Source organism: Cavia porcellus, unplaced genomic scaffold, assembly GCF_034190915.1.
Source record: "Cavia porcellus strain 051 isolate PalLab524CR breed Dunkin Hartley unplaced genomic scaffold, mCavPor4.1 scaffold_17, whole genome shotgun sequence".
Taxonomy (NCBI): Eukaryota; Metazoa; Chordata; class Mammalia; order Rodentia; family Caviidae; genus Cavia; species Cavia porcellus.
In genome coordinates, this window is record NW_026947500.1 from 34,623,066 (window position 1) to 34,642,007 (window position 18,942).

At 36.5% G+C, this 18,942-nt stretch overlaps 2 protein-coding genes across 5 annotated transcripts in view; one reads left to right on the forward strand and one right to left on the reverse strand.

Annotated features, from left to right (window-relative positions):
* Positions 1-3,445: 3,445 nt before the first annotated feature.
* Rag2 (recombination activating 2) lies at positions 3,446-10,835 on the reverse strand. Its single transcript, XM_023562442.2, has 2 exons — positions 10,644-10,835; positions 3,446-6,793 (listed from the first exon to the last, which is right to left on the reverse strand). The coding sequence occupies exon 2, from the start codon at positions 6,763-6,765 to the stop codon at positions 5,182-5,184; it is 1,584 nt and encodes a 527-aa protein (XP_023418210.2). The 5' UTR covers positions 6,766-6,793; positions 10,644-10,835; the 3' UTR covers positions 3,446-5,181.
* Positions 7,410-18,942, forward strand: part of Iftap (intraflagellar transport associated protein) — a 59,017-nt gene continuing 47,484 nt past the window's right edge. For 2 of the 4 annotated variants that reach the window (XM_005000966.4, XM_063227787.1), the window contains exon 1: positions 7,410-7,556. The gene's annotated coding sequence lies outside the window, so the exon portion shown is untranslated. Of the gene's footprint in view, positions 7,625-18,942 lie in introns of all 4 variants that reach the window. The other 2 variants (XM_003463853.5, XM_063227786.1) reach the window with 2 other exon arrangements.

Consider the following 18,942-nt stretch of genomic DNA (forward strand, 5'->3'; position numbering starts at 1 on the left):
GCTGTGTTTGGAAGAGTCGGAAATTCAGCACCCTGTAGTGACTAGTATTTTTGTTGGTTTAGATGTATTAGTAGAAATCACTACAGTATGCTACAGCAGAATAGGGAGGGTGTGACGGACTTAGTATAGTGTAATGTTTTGAGAATATTACTTGACTTGTTTTTTTTCTACTTTTTCCTTTTATCTTGACTCTAGTTATCAAAAGTTTATGTTTCATGGAGAAACATAAAAAAACACCCTAAAACTGTTAGCATTACTTTTGTTTATTTATTTTGTCTTTTTATGATAGTGGGAAAAGAACTCAGGGCTTTGCACTGACTTACACTCCTATCCCTTTTTTAAAGACTTTTTTTAAATGTTAAAACAGAGTCTTTTTAAGGTGGTCAATTGTCCAGGCTAGGCTGGAACTTGCAATCGTCCAGCCTCAGCCTCCTCGAGTGCTGGGAATATAGGCCTTTGTTACCACTAATATTCACATTTCGAAGGCTATTTGATAAGTAGAAGCTAGTTGACTTTGCCCTCATTCATTCATTTAATATCTACTTGTGCCTGAGCATACCACAAACTATTCTCATGTTAGATTTCTATAGCAGAAGTCAGAGAAGAAGATGGAATGAACAAACATTGTGAGTCCAAGAGAAAAGGGGGTCTTTGTACACTGAAACTTGGACTGAGCTATGAAACTGGGCAGAACAGTAGCAATAAGTTTACTGGAGTCAGGAACAGAGAAGACATGCTCCTTATCTTCCTGAGAAGGCTCCCATAGTCAGTAGTACCAGAGGGGGAATGGTGAGGTGTGTGGAGCTAGTGACATTCAGGAGGAGATTCTGATGTCCACCAAGCTGCAGGAGCAGCATGACGTGCTCAGGAAAACTATGGAAACAGACAAGTTCTAAATGGTTCCATAGAAAGAAGTGTGAGCAAGATGAGACAGGAAAGAGCAGAATGAAAAATCACCAGGGGCCCTAAACAGTTGAGAGCAAGAGAACGAGAGAGTGTGTGCATGAGAGAGACCCAGAGAGAGAGAGCGAGAGAGAGAGAGAGAGAGAGAGAGAGAGAGAGAGAGAGAGAGAGAGAGAAGCTTGGTGGTTAAGAGTGAAATAAGACTCCAGAGTCGTCTTCCAGGCCTGGTAAGAGCAGCCCAGCTAGGAATGCAGAATCTGTAGCAGGTCACGAGGATGTGTGATGAACCAGGGGACCAGATACTTTGCTCTACCTCACTGTCAATTCTGACAGCTCAGCATCATGTTTCTCCTTGAAACTTGCATTAAAGGTTTGGAGACAAGATCAAGAATACCAAATTTATTGAAATTATACTTTACAACATGCATTAAAAGGAATGAATGATGTAAAATTAGCCAAATTATATAAAAAATACAGTCAGCTTTACTTCTTGCATTCCTGAGTATGTTACCTGAAGTTTGGAAACATTACAGATTCTTAGGAGGTAGTGAGATTAAGAGAAGACTTTCTAGAGGAGATTGCTAACCTGGGGTATTAAAAATGAATCAGAATGGATCAGATGGACTAGGAGTATTATCAGGAATTTCAAAGGCCAATTGGCAAGGTATTCTTTGCTAAAGGAGCAGGTTGATCAAAGGCCCTGGGGTCTGAAGCAGCCAAAGGTACTCATTAGAGGTGTTAACATTCCACATTTTTGGAGACTGAGCACAAAGTGTGAACAGAGTAGTGAGAATGGCAGGCAAGACATTTTAGAGGGAATCCGGGTCAAAATAGATCCATATGTATTATGTTAAATGAGTTTACCTCATCAATAAACTTCATATACTTTGTTTTGTCAGTATAAGTTTCTACCAAGAACAGAACAATTTCCAATTACTTATCCTTTCCAGCAAATCTGATCTCACAATTTGACTATCAACACAGGATGAGATCATATATCATTAATAAGATCTTTTAAATGGTATGGTTTATTGAGCATCTTCCTAATAATAATTCATGGCCATTAGACTTTCTTCTTTCAAGCCACCTAGAATATTTTTATATAGTCCTTGATTACATCCAGCCTAGATTCTGTATTAGTTGCTTGAAAATTGCTGTGGTTACTTATTTTAATTATTGCAACATCTCTTGCAGATAACACTAAACATTGTCTTAGATGAATTGTATGCAGAGCACCTGGAGTTATTTTACAGTGGTAGAGAGTAGTGAAACTATTTTCTGGACACTAACATAAAAACAGTAAATATTCAGACAACAATTCTCATTTTGACCCTTATAACTACTCTCTGATACTGGAAGAACAGAATGTGACTTTACTGATACATACATAATGGAGATCTTGGGCCCTTCCTACCTCTCCAGGATTATGCCAGTCCACACTTTGTTTGTCACATGTAATCAAATTGACCATCTTTCTATTCCTCAAATGTTACAAACTTGCTCTTATCCCAGGGTCTTTGTACTAATTATTCTAGTTTTATTATTCTTTCCTTTCTCCTAACACAATGAAATCACCTGTGTTTCTGAATATTTACAATCTTTTAGAATGATCACCTATGGAATATACTTATTTCTTGATATTATTGTTGTACTTGTTTTGTTTTGTTTGAGACAAGGTCTCGCTATATAGTTCAGGATATTCTTGAACTTGCTATATAGCCCAGGCTGGCTTTGAACTTGAGGTGATCCTCCTGCCTCAGCCTTCAGAGTGCTGGGATTACAGGCATGCACACCATCATTCTTTTGCAAACAATTTTTGGGCTTCCCTGTAGAATTTATTTATAAACCATACTGTGTTAGCTTATGCTCTTGCTTCATTTTTTACTTCAAGTGGCAATATACCACTGACTTTTATACTATTAAGCTTTGAATGACATTTAATTATTTCTAGAAATTAAAACCATCCTCTAAGAAAGGGTGCAAAATTATTGAGCATCTTCAGAGGAGTAAAGAATAAACTGTGAAGGTGATGGAAAGCGAACCTTCAGAATGATTTTAGACTAAGGCAATATTGCTGGCGGAATGTGTACTCTTGTAAAGTAGCTCATTTGAATGTTTGCATATATTTCTCAGGAAGAAGCTGCATTATCCTCAGGTCACATCGGATGGGCTTATTGTTGATGACTTAAAATATCTATTTTTACACAAAGGTATTTCAGTAAAACCAAAACTTTATACACACACACACACACACACACACACACACACACACCCTAAAATAGACTATGACGGTGAGCTATGAGTTTGACTACATAACTCAGTGAGTTCAAAACATTTAGATGATCACATCTTGATTTCATCTAGTACAAAACAAATACAGGATAATGATTATTTAGCCATTGTAGACAGTTAGGATAAGAGGCTATATCTACCTCTTGAGGAAATACTGCCTTTGTGATCTGTAATAGATATTTTAACTACAGCTTATGTGCTTTTTACTAGCAAATAGGAAAGAAATCAAAGTAGAGTGATCCTTAGAAAGTTAGTTTAATTTTAGCTTTATTTGAGTAATTGCAAATGTTATTAACTTGAGCAAATCAGTAAAAGCAGAAGACTTCCACATTTTATTATCCTTGCATAGGTGTTTGGAACAAAAATTCAAATCAACATCACAACACATTATTTGAACGGAATAGTCATCAGGAAATATTACCGAAAGAAACAGAACATGACTTGGTTTGTTCAGTTGAACTCCAGTATGTGGGATACGCAGGTATTAAAAAAAAGAACTTGGGCCTTGGGGTTTCATTTCCTGTTCCTCCTAACTTTGTTAATACTACGTTAAACATTTTGGAATTTTGGTGAATAATGCTGAATAAGAAACTATGATTGAATAGCTTAGGATAATGTGAAATATTTGTCCAGAAAAAACAGACAGAGATATTTATTTTTAAGTTCATCTAATTATCAACTAAAGCCTTAAAGCCTCAAATTGAACAGCATGTTTAACTGCTCACCGAGTCTCTAATTGAACCTTGGCAAAACCAGTGATCTTGTAAAATTTACTGATAGCAAACTTCACATGTTAGCTCGACACATACACATTACACACATTTTTAAATCCCCATTTGAAATCTTCTGCCTATTTTGTTCATGAAAATTTTAGAATTTTTATTGTTTTGAGGAAATAATAGATATTGTTCTTGCCTATGAGACATACTTGGAAATCATTTATCAGTATACTGTCATTTATTTTTTCCTCTCAGAATGCTCAATATCATTGGAGTCCTTTTTCTTCACGAAAGTCCACGCAAATAAAATTTCCAAGTACTGGCTTTGGCACATCATCAATGTATCATATTATAGGAAGGGCAATCTCTGAAGACAATACAGTGAATTGCCATAATTCAAAAACATGTGCTCAAATTGTATTGTTGTAAATTTTTTTTCTTTCATGTAAGTGGAGATTATATATAAACATAAGTTGTTTTGTTCATGGGTATACCCAAGATGTCACTTAAAGATCTATAAAGAACACTAGCATGAGATCTTGGTTTGAATTTCTGGCTAATTATCAAATTGTTATATTACACACAGAAATTAATTTCTTTATGTTAGCTTCCTTTGGGTTAAGTTTGTCTTAACTACTTTGTACATTGCTACTAAAAATGATACAAGTGATACAAAACATGCTTTATTATTATTATTGCTTTTTTAATGATTTCCTGAATAAAAAATCAATAAAATTCTCATTTAATAGAAATAGTAGAATAGTAGAAAAATTGAAACAAAGATTTTATAAATGGAGAGGAGGTGCAGGGTTGAAGGTTGGGGAGGGAAACTGGAAAAAAGAAAAAATTAATATATATCATGTGCAGGTACAAATTCTCTATGATGAATGTGATCAATACTTATGGCAAATATGTACTAATAAAACATAAAGTGAAAAATTATCCTGTAAGATATCTTTAAGGAAAAGATTTTAAAAATGTATAGGTCCTAGAATAACTGTATTTAGCAAATACATTACAACATTTAGCACTTAAGTCACATAACAAAAAGAAAACATATGCGTGTCGATAAACAAAATTGAAGACCTATGCTTATCATTTTTGTGACTTAAAAAATGTTTAAAAAATCAATGCATTGAGCAGAGGATTTAGCTCAGTGGCATAAGTGCTTGCCTGTGAACTGCGAGATCATGAGTTTGATCCCTAGTTCAAAAAAAAAAAAAAAATCAATGCATTAGAATCTGAATTTTTTTTTTTTTTGCAAAAACTAATCAAACAGTCTTCTAAAAAATGATTTTTTGGAAGGCGTTAAGACTTTTCCAGAACCTTTTTTGCGTACTGATTTCATTGGAGGCTTTTTTAAGGGTATGGCTCTTTTTGGAGTTTGTAGTGCCCTTGCTATCTGCACATGCTCATTGCAGTAATACTTGTTGCTCCCTTCTGACAGATGGATGAGCGTTGGTTCTGCCAGGTCCATGCACTGGGCATGGACCCAGTGCCCATCTCCATGAGAACAATAAATCATGGCAGGTTTGTTGAGCTCAGTTGAATAGAATGGTACCCAAGTGTTGATATCCACATCACAAGTAGGGCAGCATGTTATCCAGTAGCCTGTCACAGACTCATCTTCTTCATCATCTTCATTATAGGTGTCAAATTCATCATCACCATCGAAACTATAGGCTTCTGCACTGAAACAAAATTCTTCAGAATCTTCAAAGGGAGTAGAGTCTCCTGGATCTTCTGTTGATGTCTGACTGTTTGTCAAGGTTTTCTGATCTTCATTCACATCATTGTCACAGCATTTCAACATATAAAAATAGAATGCTTCAGAAACAGCCTGTTTATGGTCTCCTGGAATACCAAGGAAAATGCTCCCATTCCCCATGTTATTTCCAAACCATATCTTGCTGTGTTTAATATCTGGGGTCCAATCTGGGGTTTCCATCTCAGAGATTTTTATCTTGTTGTCTTCTAAAGTGACAATGTTGCAGACCATTCTCTTTTGATTTTCAAGTTGATAGCCACCAACAATAACAAATTCATCACTGTTAGTTTGAGTCAGGATTGCACTGGAGACAGAGATTCCTCCTGGCAAGACTGTAAAATTCACAGCTGGACTGCCCAAAGGGAGGTCAACCTTTATTCTGTACAGATTGGCAGGGCGGATGTTATTGGCAAGCGAATGTCCTCCTAAAATATAAACGGTATCATTTTTGGCAATCGAGACATGAAAAGATAGTCCATCCTGAAGTTCTGGAAGAACATATGATGTAGCACACCCAAATTCAAAATCCACCAAGAAAACATGGGGTAAGCAATCAGCTACGCTATTCCACTTCTCTGTGGTTCTTTGGGTAGAGGGCATGTATGATCGTCCTCCAAAGATCACTCCCATACTTTTCCCTCGACTGTACACCACGTCAATGGAATGACCATATCTGGCTTCAGGAACATCTCCTACCAAGTCCTTCTCTGTGCAGCGAAAGGTAACTTTTTTGTTGTTTTTGCAAACAATAGACATGACGTAAATTTTATCAGAAAGCTCATTGTTTGGTGTTTTCCCTCCATGTATGATATATTGATTCTTTTCAGACTCCAAGTTTCCTTTGAATGTGCAAATGGCTGGGTAGCGAAGAGGAGGAAGATAGCAGGAATCCTTAGAGAAAACTGCAGGCTTCATTTTGAGATGGTTATGCTTCACGTCAAAATGGAAAACCCCAGTAGGGCAGGATCTCTTTGGCCAGCCCTTTTGGCCAAAGAAGAAAATTTGCCCATCAAAATTCATCAGTGAGAAACCTGGTTGAATTAAGGCTATGTTGTTACCAACTGTTACCATCTGCAGTGACATATTTTCCAATTGTCAGTAGATCTTTTACCTGAAAGTATTATAAAACAAAATGATTTAGACTATCTTCATGTAAATAACCATGTTTAGATTCCTTCACATGCAAAAAAGCATGTTTAAAAAAAAGTCCTAGGAGTAATAAAATCCCAAATGTGTATTTGTTATTGTAAAAAAGAGAGGAAAAGAAAATGCTCTAAAGGGATATACCATATTACTAAGTTTTTGTTGGGTCGTTGAACAGAACTGTTTGTAGTCTCACTGTTTGAATATTCACTTTGAATGCTTTAATTTTGTAACTTGAACAACTATTTCTAAGAGGATAATATGTAATTTATCAACTAGTGATTTCTTACTGTTTATTTTTTTCAAATTCTGAACTATTTCCACCCTTTTTTCCAGTTTGGTTTTTTTTCTCTTTAAATAAAAAAAGAAAAGTTCTCCCGTAAGCTCCTAGAAGGACCAGATGAAAAAAATTCTGGCAGTTAGGTATACAAAAGGAGACGGAACCTTTTACCCAATACAGTCCAAGCACTTGGGACATATTTTGGAGAGTGAATGTTCACGCTTAGATTTCTGGGAAGTGTAGTTTTTTCTTCTAAGAGTCCTTTACATGTTCAATAAAAGAACTACAATTCCCAGAAATCCTCTCTTATAGTGCGGTAGATATAATAATTGTTTTGGTTGCTCCAAGGGGGAATACTTGTAGGATGACTCTCTGAATAAGGACGCCGAAAGTGCGAAGTGACTAGATGTGAGCCGAAGCGCAGAACACTGGGTCGCGGGACGTGAGAGAGGTTGGCACGCACTCAACCTTGGGTTTCGAGAAGGCTACACCACCCGGATGGGTGTTTGGTAAACCCAGGTGCTGTAATTGTCTGATCCCCTCCTGGGGACTCTTAGAAACAGGTGACCCAGTAGGAGGCACAGCTGCTTCTGGCCCGATTATGGTTGCCTGGAAACCACACAGTAAAGGGAGCCATGGCAGAGCAGTCGTTATGGACTCTTGCCTGGACGGTTTGGAGTTTGGCTCAGAATTGCACCCTCGAGGGTCCTTGGGTTGCTGGCATAGGGGGCCAAAGGGGCTGTGAATTTACACAAACTGCCGTGATCTCAGATACCTGGCCTGCAGGGGAGAAATTGCCTGATAATGATTTTACTGTTCTGCTTTTAGTAATGGAAATGTTCTAATTAGAGTTCTGCAAGTACCACTGTAAAGGCCTTTTGTTTCTTTATCTGACTTTTCTGCCGTTTTTAGGGTTCTTTTCGGGAGGCAGAGAAGGTTCCTAAACACATCTTCCCCTTGCCGCTTTCTAGGGAGATAGTCTTAGTAGTTTTTATTTCAGATCTCTTCCCAAGTCCACTAACTTTGAGATAATTTTTTAGTAATTGTTTAGTAAGCAGGCACTAAGCAAAAAGGTGCCAGAATTATTCAGGATTTCATGTTTGTATTATGCTATTTAAAATGATACATCTAGAAGTAAATTTGATAATTTTTAATTTTATTATTGCTACCTCACTTGTAAAGATGTAAAATACATTTCCTGTTTGCCAGGGAAGTTTTAGGCACCAAAAGTCAAGGTAAAAAATAACACAGATTTCCTAACGTTTAGAGTAAAAAGTTAACATACTTAAAAGCAGATAGCTAGATACAATGCTAGTGCTGTCACTAATTAAAATTTTGGCAAGTTACTCTAAGCCTCAGTTTCTTCATCTGTAAAATGAGATAATTATGCCTACTTCATAGGTTGATGTTAATTATGACCAGTAATTTAATACATATAAGCACCTGGAACAACTTTCCACCCTGTATGCTAAATATTATTATGATTATTGTTGATTTTATCAAAAGTAAGATTGTTAGAGTACAATTGTCTGCCACTGATGGCAACTGATACAAGGTTGGCAATGCAATGGTTAGAAGGAGCTTTTGCACTTTGGAATCTGGTCAGTGGGTATAAACTTTTTTTTTTTTTTTTTATCGGTATCAGGGATCGAACTCACAACCGCCTGCTTGCAAGGCAGGTGCTTATGCCGCCGAGCTAAATCCCCAGCCCCGTGGGTATAAACTTTTGAGCTAATAAATTGGATAAATATATATGCTGAGGGTGCTGATGGTGAGTTAATGTAAATAACAAGGAATATTTTATTATCCTTGTCATTATATTGCTAATTGTTCATTAAATATGCAGGATCTAAAGTTAGATTTTCTGAGCCAAGTCTGGAGCTCTGATGGTTGTTTTGTTGCCTTGGGCAAGTTATTTTCTCTTTTTCCATCTGCAAAATGAAGGCAATATTAGTACCTATTTATTGCATTGCTTTGAGATGTAACTGCAACAACACCTGTAAATCACATAGCGAATGATTAATATTAGTTGATACTATAATTTATTTTTATTAGTTGGACCATTGTGAATCTGTCGTTGCTTTAATGAGATGTTGATTCTTTTATTTTCAGTTTTGGAAGCACTTTTGTAGATCAGATTTCATTGGTTGCTAGACATTTTCTTGTAGTTATTATTTGGTTTATACTCTATCATACCTCAAGGTATGATCTTTTAATAATTACCTTGTGGGCTGTTAAACCAAATGAAGAAGTGGTGCCTAAGATTTATTATTGCCAAATCTATGCAAACAAGCCTTTCTCTTTTTCAGAGCATAGTGGTTTGTGAATTCAGCAGTTTACCTAGCTTGTGAAAAGACCCGGGCAAATGTTTTATTTATTCACGGACTTTCCTTGTATACACATAAGAGAAGGCATCCATCAAGTAAGAAAATTTTATCCATAGGAACAAAAAGAAAATATCATTGATCCATAGTTCAGAAAATGAAAACTATAGGTGATTACACTCAGTGTGTTGATTGACTATTTTCTGAGTTTCTCCATTTTGGGTGGAGGGAGGCTTGTTGCCAAAACTTGCTTATTTTAAACACCTATAAACTCTGATATTGGGATATTTTGCTTTACCTACGTGATTATGTTTTCTCTGGAGTACCATTATATCTCTTCCAGGGTTTTCATGTAACTATATCAGTCTTATCTAGGTTTCTAAAAAAGTTTTTAAAAAGATTATACTAGATCTATAATAAACTACTGAAGACTTTTTCTTTAAATAGACTCTACAAAAACAGGCAGAAAAAAGAAACAGGCAGATTTTTAAAAGTAAGACACTGGTCTTCAACTGAAGGAAGTTTCAAAGTCAATGCATTAAAGATTCTTTTTTAAAAAAGGCAGAAATATAGGACTGATACACTTATACCATTTTCCCAAACCCATGCTAACAGTCCTCAGCAGGATATTTTCACTTATTCACTCTGAAGCCAGGGCATAGTTGAGTATCAAAAGAGAACTAATGGTATAAGTTCTATAGTTCTATGTTTGTAGTTTCCCGGCTCTGAACTCACTTATTTTTCTTTCCAAAGGAAGATAGTGTACTCTGAAGCTTTAAATCTTACTGACCAGTGCTGCCCATGTTTCCTGATTGCTCCAAAATAGCAAGTAACCTCTTATACATGACATGTAGTGCCTCTTAACAGCAGGCATTTAGTGTGTGACTTAATGCTATTTTGCATGCTTAATCAGGTTTGAAGCATACATTATTTGATTTTTCTGCTGGCAGTAAAACCAGAATTAAGTTTTCTTTCTACACTAACACGAGAGCAACATTGACGTCCTAAGATTAATAAGAGTGCTGTGAAGGTGTAGGAATTAAATCCTTGCAAACAGCCAGAGAACGAGAAGCCCCAAATGTTCCGAATTCTGCTTCAGCCTTTCCCCATTTGACCCGCTGACCGTCTCCCACTCACATGTTGCTGACGTGCGTGTCATCATTCCCCTTCAAGGTTACAACAAGTTTTGGTTGAAATGAAGGCATTGGACCTACCTGAAGGCAGAGGGCCTGCTCACCCCTCTCTGAATCTCTGCTGCTGTGCCAGGTTTTAAAATCAGCACTTGGGAAAGATTCCCGCACTGCCTACTATGTCTGCAGCAAGCTGAAGGCTGATGACTTTAGTATGTTTATAGACCCTCCAGATGTTCCAGTGAACGCTGATCTAACGAGCAACTGACTGTGACCTTTTTTATTTTTCCTCTTTGATGGTTGAGGGAGATATCCACCAGGGTATAACTCAGAATTTAACTGTTTCATTACTGACAGTAGTGGAAACATAATTCAGGATTTATTTGTAAAGCAAAAATAAACAAACAAACACAAAACAAAACAAAACCCCTCCAAAAATGTCTGGTTGAAACCTGATTTACTAAAATTAAAAATATTTAAAGCCAATGAATGTCATCATTCAGGTTTAAATAAATGCTATTGTGAATCAAATGAAAAATTGCTTGCCCTAAAGCAAAGAACATTTGTACCAGTGTTAGTCATTTGTTTTCTTTTTAAGCTAGTTTTTTTTTTTAAATTAATGTTTGTGACATACACTAATTAAATTCCACTTGGGGAATTAGTATATACCCAGTGCATCTTAATCTTTTTACTTCCCCTGTAAGTTGAAATGCTCTTCCGTGGTCTTATTTCTTTAATGTAGATTCAGAAGGTGGGAATTATAGTTTTTGGGATCTCTATCAACTACATGCCAGGCAGTTACTGTGTGTGATATTGTACAGTGTAATGATTAAGAAAAGGGGGTTTGGGTCTGGCCGACCTGGTTTCCTTTACAGCTCTATCCTGTTTCTGTTGGAGTCCCTAGCCCTCAACCTTGTTTCTCCCCATCCTAAATGGAGATATAGAAATATTTATCTTGAATGACTGTTAGGAGAATGTGAGATGAGATAATAAATGTAAAGACCTCAGCCAAGAAAGACACTAAGACTCCACAGTTACCTTGTCAGTGAAATTACCTTTATAATTTTTAATAGTTGCATAGAATTTTATTTACTGAATGTAATAATTTTCCTAACCATCCTCTATTGTTGGTTATTTAAATCAGGACTCATGTGGCTTAGGTGATAGAATGTCACAATATAGGCAGGAGAATCTAGGTTTGAGTTTTAATTCTATACCTCACTGGATAAGTGGCCTTTTTGAGCCTTCTTTTTCTTATCTTTAAAGGAGGGAATATACCCATATTATTGTAAGGATTTGTGGATATAAAATGTCTGGTAAGAAGAACATACACAATCTTGCCTAAGGATGATAATGTTGTAGATGTGTTTAAATGGTTACTTCACTTTTTAAAGAAACATATTCTGGACTGACTTTTAAAAAAATAGATCTGTAGCTTGTTGAGTCTCATTTGGAATACTGGTCTATCTTTTAAAAAAGAACTATCAACTCTTCTCGTTACTCCCATGATGATTTTGTCTGTCTGCAAAAGGATATTTGTAATTTCCCCAACCTATTTGTAGTATTATATAATGATGATACTTGAAATTACAGCAATAATGACAGTTCTCATAAGGTTGGATCATTGGGTATATCTATAGTAAATACAAAATAGAAACAAACTATGTTAATTTAGGAAAGCATCTTATCCTTTAGGTTTTATGGACATCAAAAATGAGACAATTTGTAGCAGAGTAGTTAGTTCCTGAATTGATAAATTATCTCCCAAGGGATTGGAGATTCCTGTAGTACCCTTTCACCTTTACCCCTGGGTTCACTTTCCTTGGTTTCAGTTACCTTTTCAGATATGTTCTGAAAATGTTAAATGGAAAGGTCCAGAAATAAACAATTCCTAAATTTTAAATTGTATGCTGTGCTGAGTAGCATGATGAAATCTTGCACCATCCTGCACCATCCTACTGGGAACATGAACCATCTTTTTTGACTAGTGTATCCACACTGTATATACTACTCTCCAAATAGTTACTTAGTAGCTGTCTCTGCTATTAGATAGACTGTCATAGTATCACAGTTCTTGAGTTCACATAGCAGTAGTTTTTTTAATAAAAATGCCGAAGTGCGAGAGTCCTGATATTGGCAAAGAGAAGCCTTAACATACTCTCTGTAAATATCACCTAACATCATCAGCTGAGTACAGTCTATTTTGAGATGGAGAGACAGAACCAGAGAGAGATTATGTTCCTGTAACTTTTATTACAGTGGTTGTCTTACGTTGTTACTTATTGTTAGCATTCTTCCTGTGCCTAATTTATGAATCAAGTTTTATTATAGGTATGTATTATAGAAAACTTGCATACATACAGGTTATTATGTTATCTGCGGTTCCAGGCATCCAGTGGAGGTTTTGGAATGAGAGGGATAAAGAGAGATTACTTAGCTTTGGCGAAGGGGGACACTCTTAGGTCACATTTATTGAACCATATGCAAAATCATGTGATAAACTAGAAAAGATCTTAGCCACAGACCTTTCCCTTAAAGAACATACATGACAGTAGGAATGCAGCAACTTTTGATTACTGATGAGCACAGATTACATTCTTCCCACATTCACCCTTTCTAAAAGTTTTTGAGAAATTTGTCAGGGCGTTACAGTCACAGACTACTCAGCCTTATCTTGAGACAGAATCAAATTGAGCTTTCTACTAGAACATATATTTGTCCTTCCTTGATCAGAACACCGTGGAAAATGGATATGTCAATCTATTACAGAATTAAATAAGTTTATTTCATGGGAGAGAAAAACGATCTAGTAGTAATTGACAGAAAAGGAAGGATCATTGGAGAGAGCAAGAGAAACCAACATAGAAGTGAGTTCAAGCCCGGTAGCTTTACTTTTACATTTAAACAGCTTACAGATAGAAAGTTAAATAACTTGCCACGGTCAGAATGGCTGCAGGGGTCTGCATTTATGGTGGCTTGGGAAGGCAGAGGAGCAACACTGCTTTGTGGATTCATGACTATTTTAAGAAACGTGATCTCCCCTCAAACGTTTCTACCCACACCGTGCACATGCAGGAGCCGCTTAAGTCACAGTATCAATTTGTGAATTTACCTGCGTTGAAATAAGACTAGTGGTAGCTTTTCGTAGCATTAGAGTAGCTAATTAGAGTAGCATTAGAGTAGCATTAGAGCTTTTCGTAGCATAGACAATTATTACTTTTTAACTAAGTGGCTCATTTTTTAAGGTGCTAGCACACAGACTATTGGAAAGGAAGATGTTTGGTTTGTTGAGTGAATTCCACAGTAGGAGCCACAACCGAAACTGGCAAGGAAGAAAAAAGAGGAAGGAAAAGGAAACACTAAGAAGGAAACAATCTACAGTTAGGGTGATGGATTGTCAAGAGAAGAACATGACAAATGACTTGTCATTTTTTATTTAAAGCAATTAAATATGGCCATCTGACCAGGATGACTGATACATTGCTATAAAAGTTCCAAGCCCACCTTAAAAAGGTGGGTTGTTTGCTTTAAAATAAAATGGAGACGTTTCAGATGAGTTTGTATTACTGTGTTGGGAAAGAAAAAAATCACTTAAATTTATTTTTGCGGGAAGGAGTTAGTTAGTGGTTCTTTGCAAATAAAACACATATTGGCAAAGAAGAAATGTGTTCGTGGCTATACGTGGAGGTTATGTTGTATGTGTTGAGGCAGAGCTGCAGAGGCAGCATTGAGAAAAACTGGAAGCTGGGGAAGCATTGCATTATTTCTGAATGCCCATTTATTATTCCACAGCCACAGGAAGTATAGAATTTAAAATAGCTGAGAAGCACCTCTCAAAAATCTTATTTCTGTTAAGAGAATGCCAAATGGAAAGGTCAGTTTTATTTGCAAGATCTGGCATTTGGAAACACTTAGAAATGTAGTCCTATAGGCAGAGTTGATTTAGTTCAGTTGCTCTGCACATGCTCCTCGCCAGTTGTGTGGATTTTGCTTGAAATTGAGCTTTTCGATGTTGTAAACGTGCCTTGCATGGTGCAGGTGGCCATGAGGCTCAGGAAGTTGGAGAGAAAAAGTCACTTTAATGAAGTGAGGATGCCTTTGAGTCATGGTTGTTATGCAATACAGATAAAATAAATCTCAACACATTTATGCTGCGTGTTCCCTTTTCGGAATGCCACAAGCAGTGGGACATAGTAAAAGTTTTCTTCTTTAAATTCTTGGTCCTTGAATTCATGTATGAATTTCACGCAAAAAAAAATTACAGTCTTTGGCACAAATCGGTTAATAGGATGTTGCATATCAAAATGAAGGTGGGTAATAAATCTTGTATGATTGAAACGCTATTGCGTGATTCTATAGTTATGAATTTGACTCAGAATCCCTGCTTTATGGATCAACAGCCTTATCCAGGGCTTTTTGAGAAATGTTCCCGGAAGCATTCATTTTTGTCTGTAGGTTCCTATTGGAGCCGATAATATTTCCGAGATTAGGAGATGGAGTTTTCAACGTGGTTGAAGTAGCTGTAGGGAAAATTTTCTTTTCTGGTTTTTTTTTTTTTGGTACTGGGGATTGAACTCAGGACTGAGCGCTTGCAAGGCAGGTGCTTATGCCACTGAGCTAAATCCCTAGCCCGGGAAAATTTTCTTGATAAATGTACTAGGTAAGAGATGAGTTAATGCACGTGTAGGGGGCAAAGGTAAAGTGTTCATCTGTGATACTCCGAAGTGTAAAATTTTCAAAAAAGTGACGAAATAGAAATGGCAGTGAAAGCTTCCTGATTTAAAAAAGTCGATTTTCTGGGTTTGTCTTGTGAGTATTCCCTGCAGTTTCCCTGTGCAAAGTTAATTTGTGGGTTTTTTTTAATGACAGGAAATGACCAGGGAGAGTTCAAATGCTGAACTATATGCATTTTTCTTTGTTTAATGGAATAATAACTATGTTATTGAAAACAGTCGAATAGTTGACTTGCTTCAGTGAGTCAATGCAGACATTTCTGGGCTGACTTAAATGGCTGGGAGAAAGTGTATATGTTGGGGAGATAAAATTAATTTGATACAAGCTGCTGGTGGACAGAACTGCCTAATGAGTGAGAGCCTCAAGAAACCTCATTATAGTAATTTGGATGGATGAGCAGGGAACAGGAAGCAAATCTTTCAAGAGGAAAGTTTCTGCCTGAGCATGTAATTTTGTAGATGAGTGTTATTCCCCTTCCCCAGAGCTTTCTGACAGGGTTATAACAACACACCTGAGATCCAGTGTTCTCAGTAAACTTTTATGTTTTTGATACTGGGGATTGAACCCAGGTCATGCTGAACTATGTCCATAACCCTCCCTCCACTTTTTTGTTTTTTGAATCAAGGTTTTGCCATAATAGTTCAGGGTGGCTTTGAACTCACTCTGTAGGCCAGGCTGACCTTGAAGTCATGGTGAACCGCCTGCCTCAGCCTCCCAAGTGATGGGATTGCAGAAGTGTGCCTCCACACTTTGCTTCTCAGTGAACTTCTAGGGATAATATTCTTTTCTTTTAATTGGTTTATCTCCCTTCTTTGCTCTACTGTCCTCCTTTTAACCTTTTAATTTTGAAATAAGTATAGAATCATATGGTAGATTCACAAGAGGTTGCAAAGGAATGCACAGTGAACTCCTAGGAACCCTTGGTCTGGCCTTTCGATGGTTAAGATTTTGCAAAACTGTAGCACAACATGAAAGTTAGGAAATTGATGTGATATTCTTTTAGATTCCTCTAGTTATTCGTATGCTCATTTGTGTATGTATAGGTCAGTTATGTCATGTGTAGTCTTGCATAACAATCACAACAATAAAGATGCCCCGCTGTATATAAGACTTCTTGATATCCATCCCTCCTCTCTCCAACCCCAGCAACCATGAGATCTGTTCTTCAGCTCTGTAATTAATTATTTTCCAAATATGGCATAAATGGAACATATGCCATATGCGTAGCCTTTTTTTTTTTTTTTTTGGTATGGGGAATTGAAGTCAGGCCCTTGTGCTTGCCAGGCAGGCACATAAGCTGTGTAGCCTTTTAAAGTGTGTATTTTTCACTCAGCATAATTCCTTTTTTTGGATTCATCCAAGTTGTTATGTGAATGGATAGTTTTTTCTTTTATATTTTTTAATAGTATTTTTTTGGTGTGGATACACCATAGTATGTCTAACCACTCATCAATTAAAGGACATTTAGATAATTTTCAGGTTGTGGTTTTTATGAATAAAGCTTCTGTGAGCATTTATGTACAAGTCCTTGCATGACAATCACTTCTTATTTTTCTGGGATAAGTGCCCAAGAGTACAGTTGCTAGTCGTGTGGTGAGTCCATTTTTAGTTTTCAGAAACCTGCCAAACTATTTTCTGGAGTGGCTGAATCATTTCACATTGCTGCCACAATGTATAAATTATCTAATTTTTCTGCATCCTTGCAGCATTTGGTGATATCACTGTTTTCCATTAGCATTCTGGGAGGCATGGAATGGTATCTAATGGATGATTTGAATATCTCGAATGGCCAGGAGTACAGTCATCTCCTTCCATGTTATTTGCCCTTTACAAGTATATATCCTCTTCAGTTTTTCAGCGAACTATCTACACATGCCTTTTGTCCCTTTTAATTGGACTTAGTTTTGAGATTATTTGGAATTTTGCAATTTTTCTTTTTCTTCCTTGGTCTGGTCTTTCGTTAGATATGTGATTTCATTAACATTTTCCCCAAGCCTGTACTTTTCTCTTTTCAGTTTTTAAGAGGGTATTTGCTTAACATTACTTTTCACTTTGAGGAACTTCAGTTCATCAATTTTTCTGTAACGGGTCCTGATTTTAGGGTTAAGACAAAAACTGTTTGCCTCATCCTAAGTCAAGGATGTCTATGGTTTTCTTCCGGCTTCCTTTATCTTAAAACCTATTTTGCCCTGCTACCTTTTCTGTTTTTTAAATAACTTTATTTTTCCTCAGGTTTTTCATTTTTATGAGTATGTGTTTACAGTGCACAATGACTGTCTTTATCACGGAAGTTGGTACATGTGCACACTTTAATTATTTTTTGTTCTCTTCTCCTCCTTCCCTCTTCCCTTACTGTCTCTTAGTTCCCTTCCCATTTACAAATATGCCTTTTCTGTTCTTTTTTCCTTTCTTCTCCTCTTTTTTTTTATCTCCTCCCTCCCTCTCCTTGCCTCCTTCCCTCCCTGTCTTCCTTCCCTTCTTTCTTCCTTATTGAGATGATGTTTCACTGTGTTGTCCAAGCTGGGTTTGAGCTCTTATGATGCTTCTGTGTCCACCTCCAGAGAATCTGGGATTACAGTGTGGAGTTGTGACAGCTACCTTGCTATATTTTTATTTTTCTTATTCCTATTACTTTCTTCATTTTAAAATACTTTCGCTCAATTCCACATTGCTCTAATTTTCAGCTAATCATGGAATAGTTTATTGGAGTCATTTCTGGTTAAAAATGTTGTGTAGTCAATATGTAAATGATAACTCTTTTAGGAAAGGAACTAGATCTGTTTAGGCAACAATTGTGGTATGTGTATTCGTGGTAAGCATATACTGAGCCACATTTTAAAACTACTTGCAGTTTTTAGTACAAATATGTTCTGTTTCTTTTCCTTAAGATAAGATTCTGTCAAGGAAAAAGTGTGGCTCTTAAAAAATCCCACTTCTAAGACCTCTGCCTAGAAAACAATATGTCTCTCTTTTAAAACTTAGTAATCAGCACTAATCTCAAAACCTATCTTACCTCTCCTTAAATATGCTTTTTAAATAGTCACTGCCGAGGGTTGAGCTGTACCTAGGGGAATTTACATAGAAATATAGATGTTTATAGCAACTTATTGGAGATATTAAAGCATTCCATACCTTTGCATGTTAGAAAATGCTTGTCAGTAGGAGTTTATAACTTGAAGTTCTGTGTGTTCCTTGAAGGTAGAATTGTACATTTTTATTTCATCTTGATAAAAAAATGATGAAAAAGTTTTGTTTTTTTAATTTTATAAGATGTGTTTTGTTTCACATTCTGGCCTTTTCGTTGTTCCTTTTATCTCTTCCTTTGTTTCCTGGATGATTTGTAGATCTCTAGAATAAAAGCATATATATATATATGTGAGCATATAAAGCTGAACATATCTGTCTGCTCAGTCTCAGATGTTTTTTCTGTTACTAGGGTTTGGAAAGCAGTTGGAGGTCTAGGTACAACCCATCCACTGTGACTTCACTGCTTTGTGTTTATTTTCATGTGTATCATAAAGTTCATAATTATGGAATATCATTACTGTTTATGATGAGAAAACTACGTTACTGCTTGCTATTCATCGCTAAAAACCCCACCTGAAATTTCTTTCCTGGATCCATTCATTTATTTAGTAGGACTAGGCCA